Source organism: Calidris pugnax, unplaced genomic scaffold (genome assembly GCF_001431845.1).
Source record: "Calidris pugnax isolate Ruff unplaced genomic scaffold, ASM143184v1 scaffold20, whole genome shotgun sequence".
Classification (NCBI taxonomy): Eukaryota; Metazoa; Chordata; class Aves; order Charadriiformes; family Scolopacidae; genus Calidris; species Calidris pugnax.
In genome coordinates, this window is record NW_015094510.1 from 16,974,592 (window position 1) to 16,995,298 (window position 20,707).

At 36.7% G+C, this 20,707-nt stretch overlaps 1 protein-coding gene across 2 annotated transcripts in view; it reads right to left on the reverse strand.

The window, feature by feature from the left end:
• Positions 1–20,318, reverse strand: part of INTS6 (integrator complex subunit 6) — a 46,204-nt gene extending 25,886 nt beyond the window's left edge. For both annotated transcript variants that reach the window (XM_014965996.1, XM_014965995.1), the window contains exons 1-2: positions 20,161–20,318; positions 926–1,015 (exon numbers count right to left, since the gene is read on the reverse strand). In XM_014965996.1, coding sequence (XP_014821482.1) covers positions 926–1,015; positions 20,161–20,280 — 210 coding nt within the window. In that variant the 5' untranslated portion in view covers positions 20,281–20,318. The remainder of the gene's footprint in view (positions 1–925; positions 1,016–20,160) is intronic.
• Between the last annotated feature and the right edge of the window lie 389 nt (positions 20,319–20,707).

Here is a 20,707-nt window from a genome sequence, read left to right on the forward strand (position 1 = left end):
CAATGTATGACAACTTTGTCTGTACAGTCAAGTGTGGTGTATCATGTGGTTGGACTCGATCTCGGAGGTCCCTTCCAATCACTAAGATTCTGTGATTCTGTGATCATATGGAAAAGGCTGAATCTTCCCCTTAAGCTTTAGGACAGACCTTTGGATATTAACCTTTTCCCTGAAAACAGGATTTTTTTATTGTTGGTTGGTTTTTTTACTACTGGATGAAATGGGCACTGAGATAATCAGACCAACCCTATCCTTAATGACCTCTTCCATCTTTTTATGGGAAAAAAATATCAAAACAGCCAGTAAGTTAAACAGCTCAGTGCCTCAGCATTTGCTATAGCTCTGAGTTTGCCAGATGTCTCAGCAGGTACTCCAGTATATTAAGATCTGGTGTTTTAAATCACTCTACAGATTTAATTTGAAATACGTTTCTTCAGCTCTTATCTTGGATTATAAGGACACAACCGATTTGATTATAATCACTGCAAGAGCCCAGTGTGAAAGATGTACATATTTCACATACTCCCTAGTGGCCACATCCTTTGGGAAATCACCACATTAATTTGGGTCTATACATAAAGAACTTACATCTATACCAGTTAAAGACACACATGCTTTACAGAAACCAATTTCCTCTACTAACTTATTTCAAAAGCCATGAACTCCCCAGACAGAAATAGCAAACTGAGTCTACTAAACAGGCCAATAATTGTACTACATGCTTCTGTCACACGTGACAAGCAAAAAGAGCTATTCAAGATTTTTGGAGTACTATTGCATAAAATTACTTCAAATTAAAAGAAAAACACACTCAAGTTTAAGCTATTAATGAGCAGACTTTGAGGAGTCATTTATGCTCCTACTGTGAACAGTGTTCTACCACAACATTGAGTACACATCACTGTAAAGAGAGGTCAGATCTTACCTCTTCCTGTATTCCACTGGTAGTAGTTAATTTACTTCCATCAGTAACTGTTATAATTATTGCTGGCTCCAGAAAAAAGGGGTTTCGTCCCTAAGGGAAATAAAAAAAAGGCTATTTAATCTCAAATGCCGCAACAAATTCATAAGCTTCTGTTCAGTCATTAAACAGTCACTGATACCCACTGACAAAACCATGAGGCCTGAGGTACTTATTCTCATGTGCCATATAGTACAATGGATTTCTGAGACTTTTTGCAGTTAGGCCATGTAAAGCTGGACACTTAATATATCCGTATTCAATAAATGCATACAAAACCATGGCAAAAATGGTTAACATTTCAAGAAAACTGTACTGCAGTATTTTGACAAACTAGCAGCTGTTTAGAGGAGCAATTGTCTCTTCAAACCAGAGATACTTCCAATTCCCCCTATTCCAGGGTTGACTTTATGCACGATTTAATTACTGTGACCAACTAAAGCATTTGCATAGTACCCTGTGATCATGATCCCTGGGTTAAGAACTAATATTCTATGTATTAAGGAAAAATCTGACATGAATAGTACCGGTTACATTTTGACTAAGGTGGTTCAACTACGCACGCAAGAGTTAAGAAACAAATACTTGAAAAAACAGATAAACTTTCCATATGAATCATTTACGACAGAAACATATGTAATGTAAGACATTCTGTGATCCCACCAAGACATTCAACTAGTTTAGCTGTAACAAAATAAACTTAGTTTGCTATTGGCACTTCTTTTTTCTACTGTCAGAACGCTATAAGCCTTCTGTCCCTCCTGAAAAAGAGGATCCCAAAGTAATCTGTGCACATGTCAACTCCAAGCCCAGGCAGCATTCCACTCTAGCTAGGGTTAAAGATGGACTGGATAAAAGTCACCACAAGCTTTTGTTTAATGGGTCCTACGCTCCTTCTATTGGCAAGTTTAAGGCCTCATTTTCCTTCTTCAGAAAACAAAGAAAAATACAACAAAACCCACAGTCTAGTCCTGCTTATAAAGACAAACTATCTTATGAATGCTTATAAATTACTCTTAAAAATATGGAGAGGGAACTAATAGATGTTAAGAAAAAGACCTTTTAAATCCATTTTTAGAACCTATTTAATAAAAAAAAATCATCTACTAATTGTGTGCTTCAAACAGAAATATCTCCTAACAATTTGAAATATGTCTGCTGACGGGTGTCCAGTTTAAAGTGGGAACACCACATTTCCAGTGATCAATTGACTATATGCCAACAGAAAAATTAAAAAGTTATTTGCTCCATATTTTCTCAAACCTTAGTAAAATCCTAAAATTTTCTTTTAAAACAGCATACCATTGCTACAGACAAAAAACATGCAAAAATAAAATTAAACAGTGAAGATCAATCTTTCCCATGAAAGCAAAGTTAATCCAATTGAAACAATTACTCAAAAGAATTTAAGGACTCTCAAAATACACTCAATTTTAATTAAAATAATTTCCTAAGAATATTTAGCCTTATTTAATTCTGAAGAACAGCTATGGCACGCTATTCTGCCAACTAGTAGTTCACCACAACTGCAAAATCTCAGCTGGAAGCTAATTACATTGCACTGAAATAATATTGAAAGCAGAGTTTCTCACTAGAGGAAAAGGGTATTATTTTCATGAATACTGAACATAAAAATACTCTAATCCTATTGCTAATAAATGATTGTAAAAATAAATTGTCAATTGATAAAAGCAACAAAATTTTAGATTTAGAATGTCATAAGCAATACTTTTTAGGTCAATATCCCGGTCCAATTTGAAATATAAGTATTAAAAATTTAGTCTCTCACAACCCCTATAATCCAGGTGTCTTTATTATCGTAAGCACTTTTTCATACTTCAACTACAATCTGTTTCAATTTTACCCACCTAAAATTTAAGCCTTAAATTTAAACACTTTGGGCTCAGAATTATTAGGAAATTATAAGGAAAGAAACAAGAGATTCTAAGCTCAAGCCCCCCCCCCGAAAAATGTCTGAGGGAGAAATGACTTCATCCTGAGTCTATCTTTTATAATTTCACAGATGTTTTACCTATACAATGGATGATCTCTAACATACATCAAAAATCACCTCACATAGCAACAAATTTACAAAAGCAAAACTCTCTTTTTACCAGAACAAGAACATTCATTTGTAGACAGAGTAACAACTGATTTGAGAATCTCAGACTCCAAAGTAACTCACGTTTCCACCTGTATCATCTACAGGGTAACTGTGGAAACACCAGCAGAGCACTGCTGCAAAATGCCTGGCACCTGCTTATGTAATAAGGGAAAAGTTTCCCCTTGAAATCTCTTCTTCACTAGCTAGATGTGAAAATACAGTAATCTTGAGTTCATCAATTCATCAATATAACTGTAACTATTATCCTTTCTAGAAAGAATTTAAGAAATCAAGTCACAGACTACACAATTCACCACTGAATTATTTAAAGGCAAGTGAACAGAGCTGAGTTCATTTAGCTCCACTGAGGTTCACAGCTCCATGCAATTTAGAAACATGAAACAAGTATATCCCTTCCACCTAAAGAAGCAGAAACATAATTAGAATATATCGCGGAAGAATTTCAGATGAAATGTCTATTATTGAGGTTTACTATTTCTGACTAAAAATTTCCATGTCATTAATTCTTAAAGAACACCATAGACTCTTCTGACCCTACTCCTCACCTTAGCTACATGAAGGCATACAAAACCAGCATTGTCAGGTATTCCTAAAAAAAAAATATCCAGCCCTCTTATTTACATAAGCTCTCAAAAAACTCAGAGATGTTTTAGTAAATTTGGCAAAATGAAATTCTGGAAGACTTACACTCTAACATTTTTTAGAATAAACTGCACCAGTTTATTCTTACCAGTTTACACTTTTTAGAATAAACTGCACCCATTACGATTTTAGAATTTTATTTCAATCTAATCAAATAATTTTCTATTACTCTTCCGTTAGAAATACACTATTAAAATAAAACACTGTGAATTTACACACCTTAGAAATATCATATTCTTCAAAATACGTAGCAGCACCATTGTGGATACATACGTGAATGCATATGAAATTAATTCAGTACAGCTCAATTATTCTAGTTATTTTAGTTAGGCAGTGAAACAGTGAGTGACTGAGCACACATTACCAGCTCTTTGGCAGCTTACTGGTACGCCGAAATGCACTGGAAATCAGCTCAGCATACCAAGGTGCAAATAATAACCCTGTTTACAACTTACTCTGACAACTAACTAATCACCAGGAGGTTTTGTTCATTTCAAAACCAAAAATAATCCAGCAGCTAATTTTAGTATCATCTTATGTTTCCACACAGGAAAGTCAAAGATAGAAAGTGTGAAACCCTGAGTTCTTAAAGTTAGTAGGGTAAAGATCAACTCGGCCTCCGTACCAATACATTGGGAAACAAAAGGCATCACTCATCATTTAAGCCAGCATTATCTAGGCCTGTTCTAACAAGCATAGGAGCAAATATACTTCTGTTCTTCTGTGTTATCTGTTTCCAGACAGATTATAACCCCTCATAGTGGATAAACATTTTAGAGTCTGGCAACTCAACTGCGATATTTAAGCTGTGGCAGTTTGAGTCCTAGTTTACTACTCAGGCTACAGTAAATGGAAAAGTTGCTTTCAAGTTTTATTTTAAACCCCTATTTTTAAAGACATTTGCTTATAAACATGTATTTTGGAAACCCTAAATAATATGACTTATTTTTCCAGCTGAAAATTCAGTGGCAACTAGCTCTCACGGGGATTTCAGCTAATTGTGTCATTGTAGGCAAATTGCCTCATTTGGTATCCTTTTCGGTCTAAATAGCTGCTAGAGTAATCTGACTGCAAATTCTTTTCAATAATGCCCTTTTCCCTCTGAAGGTTCGAAGCAGTGGTGAAAAAAAGCACTAAGGACAACGTTTTAATGGCTAATCATCCTGTCCAACATGGTACAAGAGGGTTTTTCATTCACCTGCAATCTGCATTTTCAAGGACAGATATGCACCAAGGTGACAAAAAAAACCCACACACACCTCTTTCTGAAAGAAAGTTATTTAAAAAATCAGCATCAATCTTGCAAGCTTGCTAGGCTAAAAAGGAACAAGCAAGAGATTTAAAGCCTTAAAACTAACTTATCTGTTACACAACACACATTCTTTTGAACAATTTGACAGCTTCACAACTATTTGTTCCAAATCACAAAGCGACTCAGCTACATCGGCTGCCATTTATTCAGTCTCCAGCTGAAGTAGTTCTGTGCTCAAATACAAAAGCAAGCGAGAGCTGTGAGCAGCACCGAGCTCCGTGCCACTCACACAGGGTAGGCAGCAAAAGGCACCACCAGCCCACCCCAGTCTGTGGGATCTTCTGAGAGAGACCCTCACATCCAGCCAGAAGTGTATCCGATTATCAAGACACGTTACTGTCTGGTTAAGACTCTCAAAAAGAATAATTCACTTTCATAGGCAAGTAAGCTTAGCAATGCGTTTCAGCACGACCGATTAATACGTTAATGGAGTATTATTTTTTCTTCCCCTTTCTTCAGAGTGTAAAGGTAAAGCAATTCAAGAGCTATTGTGACCTTTAGATGTGCAAGTATACACTATGATACATGCAGTAAAAGAAAACTAATTTGACCACTGTTACCTCAACACGCACATTTAAATATTAAATTTCAGAGTCAGAAGTGTTGAAAAACTTAAGAAATAGCTGGAGTAGAAACATGACCCAAAAAAAGCCAAGCCAGAGACTAAAAATGACATGTTCAACAAGCAACTACTATAAAAAGAAATAAGTATTTAGTAGTACAAAAGCTTCATGCCCAAGAAAGGCTAGAAGTTGAAAATAAATGTAAACTGAAATAAAGAGCATATTTTTAAGAGAGCACATTACTAATCACTTGGAAAAACACATTTTCAGATCACGATCAAATGTCTAAAAGGTATACTTTCATTTCACTAAATCAAAACATTTAACAGAAGTTGTATTGCACATCCATCATACATTCCATTGTCTCAGCAGAGCCTTTTTATTTTCAGAAGTATCAGCCCTGACTGCCAGTAAATTTAGTCATCTGACCAGGAAATACAAAGTGCATTATCAGATTTTTCGATTCAATCAGGTTTTTTTAGAATTTAAAAGGTCAAGATACTCATAAATGCTCATGAGAATCTGTGAACAACTATTGTTCAAAAACAATAGGTTAAAATGAAATGTGAAGTCAAGATGATGACAAAATTATTAGCTTTAAAGCTATTATTTTAAACTGATAACAGCTAAAAAAACCAACAAACTGAAACACTGAACTTGAATTTTAACAAACTATAACAGATGGCCCAAATCCATCATAGTTTTCGCTTGCTTATCATATCTTAGGAACTTCAGTTCAGTTATGATTTAGCAAAATCATGAAATGTCTAAAATATTAATTTAACATTTATTAGAGACTTTCCCCCTCATTGCTCAAGGCAGAACACTATCAGTCAAGTAGACAGAGGTATTTAACAGCTGCTCTATGCTACATAAGAACTCTAGCATCTTGTGCAACTTCTTACTTGTTCCACTTGCATTTTCAGCAACTTTGACTATTTTCTATTATCCCTGCAGCACCAAGCAACGTAGTTGTGAAGACCTATAGAATCAATTGTATTTTACGCATTCATACAATTGTTTCCCAGGTCACCCACACAGCTGAATACACTGACATCATAGTAGTATGTCAGTGAATTCATAATTGGCAATATAACTCTTCCCAAAAACTATTTTGCTTTTAATATTTTTTCAAAAGTATGTAGACATGCACAGTAATCATGCACATATATGTACACACTATAGTACTCAGGAATGAATGTGCTTTCTACTTCAGTAGATTAGTAAATTCTTTCCTACTACTTGATAAGAAGCAAAATGTCTTTAAATGGAAGCTTTCCCAGATGAAGTTATGCTGCATATCACTTAATTAATATTTAGCACAAACACACTATTAAACTCTGTGACTCGGCAGAACGCAAACAAGAATACCCTGGGGGGCAGGGGGGTTGGGGAGAAGGGAGAGGGGAGCGAAGAGCAAGGGCAGAACATTTGCTTTGATCAATCTGACTTCTCACAGGATATGCCATAAGAGCTCCATGATTTTGTGTCCAGACTGAAAAGTACAGCACCTCTGAACTCAAAAAGTTCCACCTAAACATGAGGAGGAACTTCTTTACTGTGAGAGTGGCAGAGCACTGGAACAGGCTGCCCAGAGAGGTGGTGGAATCTCCTTCTCTGGACACATTCAAAACCTGCCTGGACAAGTTCCTGTGCAACGTGCTGTAGGTAGACCCGCTCCGGCAGGGGGGTTGGACTAGATGATCTCCAGAGGTCCCTTCCAACCCCATATGATTCTATTCTATGAACTCTATATTCTATTCTATGTATCACGGTGTCATCTAAGTGATCGAACCAGCATGATAAAAACAGCTTTGAAACTCTGTTTGTTTGTTATGGCTGTTTTAGAATAGGAACTGACCCCGTGAATGGGAACCACTTAAGTGTTAGAGACTTCTGTGATTTCAGCCTGGATGAGTAAGAGCTGAAGAACATACTGAAATTCCGTATGGTATTAAGATCTCTGACAAGCCAGGCTTCATGCACAAAGAAAGTTGCTAACTCATCTCTGTTTTGCTGTCTGTAAGATTTTTATATATTCCCTTGATGCTGTTGATTATTAAATAGATAATGTAGTTTTGCAGTGGTAGCAGTTCTGTCTTACTATTGGATGATCTGGTATTTGTAGCGTGCATGTATTTCAAGATCACTTTCAGAAGCCTCAGAAGAAATTCAATGAAAGCTACACTAACCAGTTTGAGTTTTGCACAGGATGTGTCTTGAAGTCTGTTATGAAGTTTTCAAGTCATAAGAGAAACGTTAATATAAACCAGAAATCTCCCTTGATTCATGGCACAGACAGACACCAGATTGTTCACAGATCGGAATCTTACAAAACAATCTAATGAAACACTATTCTAGGAATTACACTACCACAAAGAAAAAATGCCCAGCGTTTCTACGAAAGGGCTGCAGGACATCAGGAGAATTTTTACTACTAACTCTAGTCCACAAACATCTGCAGTATGGACACATATTCTCTATCATAACACTTAAAACCTTTTAGCTCTCCCTGCAGTATCCAAGATGGGAAGACTTATGCTCTATCTCCCCTTCATACTAGGCAGAAAAGACAGCTTTCAGGAAAAACACAGGTAAATTAATCAGCTGTTAAAGGTAATTTGAGAAAGCCCCTTACCACACCTAAAAGAAGAGTGTTCTACATCTTAAGGGGAACACAACTCCTATCAGAAATGCAGTTGATAGCAGCAGGTTTTAGAAACTCGAAGTGTAGTCCTCCATAGATCCAAAGATCTAGTTCCTCTGTATATGAAACAATATACACACACAGAGTAGGTAAAAACACCAAATCTCTTCAGCTGAGGGATGAGTGAAAGAAACTGGTTTGGCAAATACTGAAGGAGTCCTGACTGAGCCCGTGACAATAACTATGTACTATGAAAACACCAACTCTCAACACCATCACTGACTCTTACAAATCAGGACTCACATGGGTTTTGTTGTAGTTTTACCCTAATAAATGGGACTTTTATAAATTGATGTTTGGCCGAAATAGCATATCTCACCTATGTAAACTTGTCTTTTCACTTTGTAATTGGAAAACTAACCACCAGAGGGGGCACAAGTTAATAAAATCTATCTCCTTGTATGAGGTGATTTGAGTAACAAACAAGGAGATAAACACGAGGCACACACTGTTTAAATACTATCTTAAAATACATAAGAAGCAGGTATATACTTCTTTCCTAGAACCTAGAAAATCCTAAATTATTGTGTAAGTACAAATAAGAAGTAATCAGTCCCTGAACCCTAACCTCATGATTTAATCCAACAGTTAGTTCATGGTTTCTGACACCAGGGACAGCACACACTATCATTCCACTTCTCCCTTTTCTGCTGCCAATTGCCTGCCTTTTGGACGGCTCACACATAAACATTCAACTGTATCTCTCACACACACACTCCCTTTTCTTTTGAAGCTAAAAAATAGTATTCCATCTCAAATTATTTCATCTTTTGGAGAAGACCTTAAAAACAGAGTTTTAAGAAACTAGGATCTATCAAGGTTTGAACTCATGCTTTCACTAACTCACCATCTTTCCCCCCAAGGAAATGGAAAACACTGTTCAAGCCGTCAAGATTTCTCCTGCACTTATTCACACTCTGAAAGTCAGGGTATCAATGGCAATGACTGTGCAGTAAGGATGGCTACCAAAAAAGACTTTTCCTCCATGAGGTGAGGAGATTCCAAAACCTAAATTCACCCATGTACAACTGTCCTTCCCTATAGGCTAAAGCAAGGTTGTAATAAGTAATTTTTCATGTCCTAAACAATTGCTTAGTTAACCAAATTACAAATATGTAAGAGTTACCACAATGCCCAAGACATGCACTAATCACAGTTTCTTATTTGGAACGTCTATGGAGGATTATAAGGCAGTTACATGGGTTTTGCTTCATCCCTTACTGGCACTACACATTATCAGTAGGTAAAATTATTTTTGCACATGCAGTTATGCGGTTGATTTGGTGGTACAACTGAAGCTTTCTGTATTTCAGATTGAGTGGAACAAACAAGTTGCAGGTTTAAACAACAACAACAAAAAACCAAACCAGTTAGCAAAACGTTTTCGAAGCAGAACACAAGTGCAACTACTGACATTTCCTAAAGCCAGGCCAGAAATTAAACTCCTTAACACACCAGTTACAGAATATGAGAATGAAGGGAGCATTCTTGAAACAACTAATATCTCTATAACACAAGCTATGTAAGTTCTGTTTAAGAAAAGCAAATTTAAGGTACTTAGGAACATAAATGGGAAGAAAAAAGTAATTTGCTCCTCAGTAACTTGCTCCTAAGCATTTTTAAAAAATAAAATAAAGAATCTTTTAAACTAATAACCATTTATGGCTTCAATTAACAATTGGAGCTCCAAACATATGTGATCCTACACATGTCCTGCCCAGACAGAAAGCCCTACAGCAAAAAAAACAACCCAAAGATCCAGTCAGATATCACTCTTAAAATTAAAAATACTACAGAGAAAAAACAGCTAGCTGAATTGCACAAGAGACAACAAACCCTTTGTCCAAAATAAAAAAAAATAAAAATCACAGAAATATATTTAAGCATATCAGCTGCTTGCTTTGCCTGAGCTTGCAAGTTTATGTTCTATAGGCAATGATTTCATTGCATACCCATCTTGAAACATGCAACAAAAGATTTCTCTGTGCTTCGTATCATTTTTATAGATGCTCATATCTTTACACATTCTGGGTTTCCAAGTCTGGCACTGAATGTGCTGCCTAAAGACTATTTAATTGCGCAACTTCAGTCATTTTGAAATTCTACTCAAAAAGTTTGTGCCAGAAACAAAACCAAAACTAACTGCAGGAAAACCAAAAAAAGCAACCCAAAGATCCTCAAAAGGAGATCCAATGCAAGAAATGATCATGCTGGTAAACAAAATCTCCATATTGAATAGTGCACATGTGAAAACAGAAAGGATGCATGTCAAGGGAGCACTTTTAGACTACGTTCATACTCAACAATAATGTAATGATGAATACATGGTAGCATTTACTAAGACATCAAAGTTAAAATCTCAAGATGTTAAGATGTCTTCGTGTGCCTAAATCATAGAGTTCCCAACATTACTAAGTCACAGAGTTTCAAAAATGCCAGTTCAGTATAAAGGTTTGTCCTGTTTCTTTCATCTAAGAACAAATTTAATTGAGTTCTAAATCACATATTATATAAGTGGTAACGTCTTGATTAACTTCTAACTGCTCCAATTTAGATGAGGTCCTCGGTAAGTCTCAAAAACAACTCAGTCCTTGAATCTTCCACTATTATGTGACATTCTCAAAACAACAGAAAAACAAAAAAGCAAACATAGAATGGACTTCATATACAGTGAATTCCAGCAAGTAATTAAACTGTGAAGAACAGCATTGAAATTAAGAAGAACAAAAAGTCACTGACATTTGAAGCACCTAAGCACTGATATGACAGCTACTTGACAATCCCAAAAAGGGAAGAGCTTTAACTTTTCCATACATTAAAATAAATTGAAATATATAAGCAGTAAAGAAACAGTGGTGAAAACTTGAACCTTATTTTTAAGGCAATGGAAACTGTTACTTAAAAAAATATGCATCTTATTAGTTACAGATTAGTAAATGAATCACGACTGAAATCATATGAAATTGGGTAAATCAACTAACAAATCCTGGTGGTTTCTGAAGTTATTTGACTGAATATAGTAAAGGCAAGCTGCTAAAAAAAATAAAGCTTATATTTGAGCTTTTATAAACTTCAAAAAAAACCACCTTAAAATAACCATCCACACCAAACATAACTTTAAAGTCAGCCCCAAAGAATCTGGGTTTAAAGATGATTTTGGTCCTATTTCCTAAAAATATTCCTGAATGTTTTATTCCAAAAATAACTGACCTTGTCAAATCCTGGATCAAGTCCCTAATTACTGCAGCCTTTCTGCTTCACAGCAATGACTGTACATAGCTGGTCCTGGCTCAGGCAGTGCAATTCACAATGCTAAGCCAGGCCTCTGTTCTCCATATACTGGAGAAGGGTAATGAATCTCATAGTTGCCAGCACACCGAGCAGGGAAAACATACAGGAAAAAAAAAAACCAAAACCGAACACCACAAAGCACAACATATTCACACCAAAAAAAAAAAAAAAGGAACACCAAAAAAGCCCCAAACACATCACCCAAGAAAAAAAAACAAAAAGAGAGTTCTCTACAAAATTCTTGTCACCTTTTTGGGGGTTATCAATCCAGAGTACTAATCACCTGACTGAAAACAGCTTATTGACTCACAAACATAGGACAATTCTTCTGAATAACTGCCCCAAGACTCCCCACAACTCCCTCCTGGAGTTTATCACCACAACAGCAGGAACAACTCAGCTGTTTTAAAACAGACTCCAAACCACAGGTCACCAGTCCCGCTTATTAAGGATCTGGATCAATCATTGATTTATTTTACAACATGAAATCACACTCACAACTTGGAGCAAGTTTGGCACAACTATGAGCACATGAGACACCATAATGTATGCTGAGCATCAAAAAAGAACATCAGTGCACTAAACTGATTCCAATGACAAATATTCTTGATTTGCTCAATGTAGCTTTTTGGCTCAAGGAGACATTGACAAAATGCGTAGTGCATTCAGGTAATTTATCCTCAAACATTACTATTAGATGACATCAGATTAACACCCTGCTCTCCAAAAGCAGTAGCAGTCACATGTAGATAGAAAATAAAACACCTATAAATTAAAGGAAATGGGAGTGGCTACACTGAGCAGACATCAAATGTCATTAATTAGGTAAAAGTTTCATGGCTAAGTCAACAAGACGACATTTAGCATTAGTTTCAATATGCAAGTCCTTGAATTGCTGTCAAAACCCCGTAACTAGAGACCTCATCTGCACCACAGCTCCTGCTAGACCAGTCTTCTAAAAGACCTCAGATGTTAAAGATGTGGAACTATGTTAGACACAATCAACACATTTATCTGCTATTCTAGTTATCTACCACTGCACTGCTGCAAGATCCACGCTTACCACCCTTACTGGAACAAGAGTAGGGTCAGATTTTGACAAATCCTCTTGTCCTCTCATACAACCAGAAGTCTTATATATTCAATGTCCCAATCATAGTCATCCAAGGTTCCTGACTAAGGTTTGTGTCGTATCTTGCAGCCAGCAACTTCTTACCTATTTTAATTCAGCTGTAGGCACTAACCTAGTTTATCTACTAGAAAAAATGTAGGCTTAAACCTACAGTAGACTGTAGATTTATGTAAGCTAGGGCAAATCAATTAACTGAGGCAAAGATACTGTCTCTAGAATGAAAACAACAGGTGCTTAGATAACAGATACTCGATTTCTCATTAATCTAAGACTGAAATTGCCTATACAATACATTTTTGAAAAATCTAGTCCATAAGGGGCCAACTTTACAGTACCAGAGTGATTAAATACATCCCTTCCAGCATTTTTTTTAAATAAAATTTACAGGCAGTGATAGAGAACCTGAAACCCTGTTTGCTGTCAATATTCAGAATTGTAATAGTAAAAATATGCTGATAAATGGAAAATACTTCATGAACACGTGATAACCTTTGTAGACATCACAGAAATATACTACAGGATCATTAGAAATCTCTTATGGTGCACAGGCTAGTCCATTAAAAAAAATAACCTAGGATCTTTTAATAGCTATGAAAAATTTATCCTAAAAACACATTTTCTCCTATCTGCAATGTTAATTTTTCTTTAAATGAGACTGGTCTACACTTTGGAAAATTAAAATTAAAATTATAATCGCACAATGCAAAGTGGATATTTGATAAGAGAATTGGCTAGATACTAACACTCACAAATTATATAAAATTCCAACATTTTGCATAAAGAACAAGTGAAAGCAACTTGAAACAAGGGACAGACAATATGATGCTAAAATCACAACATGAAGTAGAAACATTATTATGCTCTTTAAGTGGGACATGCAGATAAGGGAACATTCTATGAAATAGAAGACTCACTGTGTTGTTAAAGGTAAAGACTGTGCTACAAGAAAAAAGCAACAGCAAGACTCTGAAGCAACACAATCAGTTTCAACTGAGGCTCAGCTGAATTAAAACTCAGACACATACACAAGTAACCGTTCTTCCCTTCAAGCTTCAGAGATATGGACTGCCTACAACAGAAATCCAAGACTGAATGCAACTATTCAGTAGGAAAAGTGAAAACAAGCTTCAAGAGAATAAACAATGATGGAGACATTGGCAAAAAAAAATAAATACTTGTGCTTCACAAGATAACCAAAGTCCCAGCTTTATCTATACGTATTTGCCTTGCCTCCCTGACAACTGGCTGTGATGAAGAGCAAATACATTTCAAAAAGACAAGAACACTTCAACTGTGGGATATATGCCTTTAAGCACCCAAAATAAGACATCTAGTAAATCCAAGGAGTCTGTAACAACGTGAAGCAAATTAACCTCTATCTAAGGCAGATAGAAAGTCAAGCCAAGAGAAAAATTTTGGTACTTCTAACAGTCCTCGAGAACTTCCTCTGACTACTTTTCAGTGAATCCAAGAATATCAGCCAGAGACAGACATTTCTATCATCTGCTTAAGCTTTGGCAGCACGAGTGCATTCACCCAACCCTTCAAAATCAAAGCCACAATGAACATGTTATAGCACTGTCCCTTCCAAATCAAATTTATTGAAATACTGAGCACTTAAAGATTCAAAGTGGTCAAAGCATATTTGATATTCAGAACACGAGGAAGCATCCCACTTCTTTCTGCTAGTGAAACAGACCGATGAGATCATTTTCATCGGAAAACATAAAGTAAGCTTCTTTTAACTTTTAAATTATTCTTTAAAAATATACTGGATTACAACTAGACAAGTGATTTTAAGAACACTTCAGTCTGATGTGATTATTATTATTTAGAATTTCAGTCAACTTTGTTGCTCTGGGAAGGCTGCAAGGCATGCAGTGCCACCTCGCAACAATTCCTGACACAGTTCTCATTAAAGGATACTATAAAACATACCTAAAAATTACAACCATTTCAAGGGTGGACAAGATGGCATGTTTAAGGGTTACAGACTAAAAGGTATAAATTTGAAGCAATATGCTTAATTTCATCATGTAGGAGGAGAGAAAAACTGACTTTCACCAGCACTTCACATACAGACTTTTGCCATAACAGGCATACAGGCTTATGTTAAAACCATCTCTATTCCACAGAAAGCAAGAGCCTCTGAGAAATCTTTTCTTATATGTATTTCTGCCGTTACCATGCTTAAGCTTGCCATGTCTGAAATTGCCCCATTTGGTTTTGGGAGGAGGGGCAGGGAAGAATGGGAGAGCTGCTCTAGCAGTGTAAAGCTCTACCCTCCACAAACACGAGAAGCAAATTGCCTGTGCCACCACTGCCAGCGTGACAAAGCAGGAAATGCTAACCCAAACTTTGGTTCCAAATTTGGATGCACACGCAACACAGGCCATTCCAGTGCAGTGTTTATAGCCCCAGAATGACAAGACAGAAGTCATACTCCAAGGATTTTGGCTTTTGAAAGCAAGGAAATCCAGTAACAATCCTCAAAAAAAGCAACTGGAAAATAAACTGCTCAACAATTTAAAGAAAACAGAATGTTTCACTGCAAAAGTGTTATGTATGCAATGTTAGGGGACAATATTTCATATGTGTGATTATTGTTGTTTTTTTAAGCTCAGCACATCTTTAGACACATAGGCACGGATAAGCAAGGAGTCAGTCTACAATATGTGACTTAAAAATAAAGCTCCCATGTGCCTATAATATGCACAATTAGACTTGATCTCCTAGGGATACTATTTACATGTATTTGGAATACTATAGTATTTAAGCCATTATGGCAAACATTGTTCTCTACAGACCAACACTACTCTACAGACTCTACAACTCTACAGACCAACCAAGTTTTACTGTGTGAAATTATCAGCAAAGTTGCCACTGTAGCTACAAACTGATCTAACCATATATTCAAAGAGAACTATAAAGTAGTAGTTAACCTAAGATTAGATTGTTTGATGGTCATACATGGTGTGAATAAAACCCTTGGGAAAAAAAACCGTGGTGTTTAAAAACAATGCCATTATTTGCAGGACACCTTCCAACCTTCAGGTCAGAAATAGGTCTCTTCTTAATCAGTTGAATTCCATTTGGATTTTAGTTTGTTTCAAAATTTCTTAGTTACGCTTTTGTACATATGTGAAATGCACTGCAGGAAAAAAAAAGGCTTTCCCCAAGACTGCAGGCAGCCTGGGAAGTCACCATAACAGTGTTTCTTGTACGAGTCTAAATCCAGAGGGTACCTTATTCATTACCATGAACGAAAAATACCTATCCCAAGTCCACTTGGATTACAGAAGCACTATAGTTGGCTTTTCTGTTTCAAAACACCTAAGTCAGTAGGTGTTTTTGTTACATCAAATTTGTTTAAAAGTCAAAAACTCATCTCTAAGCCAGCTTTACCGTATCAATAATAATTATGATTCTGAACAGTATGTGCAAGATACTCTAGTGAGATAAAAAGCTCATAAAAAGCTTATGTTATTGAAAAGCACCGTTTCTAGCAACAATATTAAAAGGAAGTTTCACCCTGAAAAGATTTGGAAAAATACCTTGAAACATCAACTCAATCACTTTGAAATCAACTCAAGTAAGTACATTTTATCCTCTCAAACCTCATTGCATGCAATACTGCTGAAAAAACAGTAAGAGACCTTTGTTAGGCAAATAACAATAGGCAAGGTGAAACACACAGGCTATCAGAGAATCAGAGCTTTAGCAATTTCAAACATCCATCAGATTCAAGTTTTGGTAGTGCTGTGTTGGTCCTTTGCACAGGAGTAGCAAAACACCACTGGGACATATTTTACCTATCTTAGATTCAGAGCTCAGTCTTAGAAATTTCACTACAAACTACAAATAATTCAAGTACATAGATGGTTCAATTCAACCATTTGTTTACATTTTTGCTGCATTATGAAAATAGCTACATTCTTTATGTTTTCTGTTTTCACAGAAAAAGAAACACATCTATTAGTGTTTAACCCTTTCATCAACTATAACAAGCTGCATGTCTACCTCACTCAAAACCATTCAGTTAAATTGTGACTTCATACGTACAGCAGAACAAGCCGCAGCTAGAAGATTTAGGAATGTATTCCAAGAGGGTAGAAAATCTGCTAGTAAAAGGTCTGGTATTTCAGACTACCTGAAACAATGGAGAAGCTGAACTGGGGTAAATATGACAAAAACAAGTCAATTAGCTGAGTGCAAACTGGGCTAATAAAGTACAATGCTTTGTGTGATACGACAGTGAGCGCTTACCGAACTTAATGTGTTTAAACTGCTTTCTTCCTGAAGACACCCAAATCCTGTATTTTTTTCAAGGCTTTCCATAAAAATGCAGAAGGTGAAGAGGACCACTATTTTTAGTGAACATTAAAAGCTGACAGCCTATTTGAAGATTCATTCTTCTGCTATCATAATCAGCACAAAGCATACTATGGGGGAAAAAAACCCTCTAACTATTATTGGACTCAAGCAATAGAATACAGAATTTATCAATATGAAAGTGCAGTAAAAATTAAAAGAATAATCACTTTAAAATATGTGTACTTTCAAAAATCTCTTGTTGTTGACAAAAACCTTCATAAAAATGTGCATCTAACAACCCCAGATAAGACAAAGGGTATATATAGCCATACCAGAAACAGCTTATGAAAAAATCTTCCAGGTTCTTGATAATCTGAAGGTGTTGACAAGGTCCCTTTAAGATCTGAATGTGAGATACTGGGATCAGCTAATACAGCTGTACAATTGGTAACTCAATCTTCATGAGCAACTGAGTCAGTAATTATTTACTGAAAAAGTAGTATCGTAAGTACTCATATTAAAAATCCAAACATTATTGTTGCAAGAAAATACGAAGCAGGAGATTTTCCTCAGTTTCAGAATGACCATTCAGCCATCACTCTTGTTCAGGAAGTCAGCTGATGGAGAACTCTGGTCTACTTTGAAAGAACTCAAGTAGAGTGAGTCACGCTGCCATTTAAACAAGCAGTTCATACCCAGCAGGGGACAAGACATCATGGCATTGGATGACACAACCAGAGGACCCTATCAAGCTTGTATCATGTCTTGTCATTTGCAGGTACAATAAAAAACTGTTTTATAATTCACACAGGTGGAATCAGTGGACCTTAACACGTATCTTAGAAGCTCATCAATACACAAAAAAAACAAGCGTGTTAAGTCAAAAGGTGTTAAAATGAGAGAAATTTTCCAGAGCAAACCTTAATAAAGTTTAGATTTATTACTTCACGGAACACCACACCTAAGATCATCTAAATGGTGTACTTTTGCAAAGTTATTTTCTCCTTCCACTCTAAGATAATCACTCTTCAAACATGTCTGCTATATTTTAGTTAAGTAAATGACTCAAATATTTTATGGTCCTTAATATTTGTAACTGCTTTTAAAAAAGTGAATCAGCACTTTATGTTGAGTGAAAATTATGCGAAATGCAACTGAGTTTCTGGTCACTTTTATTATCCTGAATTTGTGAGTTTCTCATACCATGTGGGTTTAAACACCCACTTATCTTCAGCAAATTTTAGGTAGTAGACGTGAGCAATAAGAAGTTGACAGGATAACATGACATGGCTCAAAGGCCAATGTGAAGTTCAGGAAAGTTAACTGCCCTGGATCTCATCCTGCGAGCACCAAAGGACCAGTTAAGTGCTCGAAAATTTTATCTGATTTATGAAAAAACACTACTTTGATTAGTATAGCCAAAAAGGGAACCTGTGACTTCAGCAGCAGATGACCCAGCACTTGCAATATATTCATCTATTTTTGCAGAGACTAAACAGAGTTAGAATTTCTAGTTAGTCACCTGACTGCACATGTGAACACCTCTTCAACAGCCAGTTCCACGTGTGGAACAGAGCAAAAAACATGCATAAGCAAGGGTGGATTCAAGCCCAGATAGAGACTTGTAACTGAAACAGATCAGACAAAGAAAAAGTCAATGCTCTACAGACAAAAGAGCAGCTATTTGCAGTAATGAACACTACCAGTGAGTGAAAACAGTCATGAGGACTCAACTGCCCACTTGACTGAGTAGCTGAGCACTGCTGTTTCACTTACAGCAAATTATGTGACATGGGTTTAATGTGTTTGACACATTAGGGGTTTAGAGTGTTATAATAATCAGTAGCAACGGGAAAGAGCAAGTATTTCATGTGTGTGCCTACAGTGCTAAGTGTTCAAAAAAGCTTCATATAACTCATGTAACTAAACAAAAACATTAGAAAATGGGAAGGATTAGCACACAGATGTATAAGAGGACGGCAGATGGTAATAGACAAAAAAATAACCATGTGTGGAACTAGCACCTTTTTTTTTTTTTAAGTTTCATCACTAAACAGGCATTTTAAAAATGTTTAGGCTCACTCGATCACCTAGTGGCAAAGCCACACAATGCAACGTGAGAGAGAAATTTCCTTCCCAAACAAACATGGCATGTTACCACATAGACTCTGCTTAGACTGTAAAGGGGAGGGGGAGAAAGGGGACTTATTTTCACAACCACATTCCCATGTTAAATACCAAGAGCAGTAACTAATCCTCAGATAGTAGAGGGAACATTACGTGTGAACAACAAACGAAAAAGAGGAGAATCAAGTTAGTATGTCCCACGTGAAAAATACATTATTCACTTTGCCCAATACTAGTATCGTCCCTTATGCAAAACAAATCCAGGATTTGATCCAGTGCCAGAAAGAACTGGGTATGCTTCCTAAAGCGCATGTTTAACCTCGAGTTTCTGTCTTTCAGCAACTCATACTACTGAGCAAGAGAATGCTGGCCCACCCCAAAAAGAATTCCTGTTTTAAAGGGATAGCTGCAATACAGAAATTTAGCACAGCTTCTCAAGGCTCTGACACAACAGGCAGATATATAAAAAAATACAGGTATAGAGATGTCCTGTCCTCCCAGCAGAGAAAAGCTGTAGTAAACTCATGGGAAAGAAAGGGGTTTTGAAAAGTTGTGCTCTGTTCAGTTCTTTTGGACATGCGGTGGTGTTAGAAAAACAGCTCATCTCCCAAACCATACCTAATTGATTATCCAGCACTCTATAAAGAAAGCAAAGTGCTCATGACCCCATCAGGCTCACCAGCTAAGGTTTCTGAAACATAGACTTGATACAAAAAAACCTCAAAGTTTAACTGAGAAGGTCAACTTGGAGGCTATATTGCAGTTCAAAAACTGAGGAATAACTGAAGTAAAAAAAAAAAAAAAGGAAGAATTGTTGGGTACCAAACTATAGCGAGCCAACTCCGATTCTATCTGAGCTCTGCTTACTGGTGAAGAAGCCCCCATATTGAGTATTTCATGATGATGCCACTTTGGACAATTACCTAATTGTTATCTCTGGGAATTTTGTGTTTTATGATGTTTCCACCTATTAACAGTCAACCTACCTGCCCATAGTTGTCTATGCCAGTTACTAATCTATTTAAGTTTAATAAATCAAAAGCTGTTCTTAGGGACTGGCCAAGAGTTGTAAGTCCTTCAGCTTGAAGGTTTTTCAGTTCATTCATAAACGTTGCATGGTTTTCCTTCCAGCCAGCCTGAAAAGAGAAATGTGAGAAGACTTATTGCCCAGATATGAGCTTTGCTTTCCTGCTATGGAAAGCGCCTTCCATGCAGCACGCAGCTCACTGCAAACGCTAACAAAACACCTCAGAAGTTACTAATATTTAGTGTTGTTCCACAGAGCTGGAAAAGACATACTTCTCTTAAACCTTAGACCTCCCCATCTGTCAAATGAAGATTTCTGATTTGTTCCACAGGAAAAATTTCTGTGCGGTCACCGATGCACAAACCTTATAGGTCTTTACACTGCTCTCCCCCTGCCCTTTCCAGGTGGAAGCCGACTCCGCCGTGAAGCGACCTCCATCCAACAGGTTCACCGTCCTGTGTCATGTGGACCCTCCGCCCCCTTCCCTCCGCCCCCTCACCCCCGGG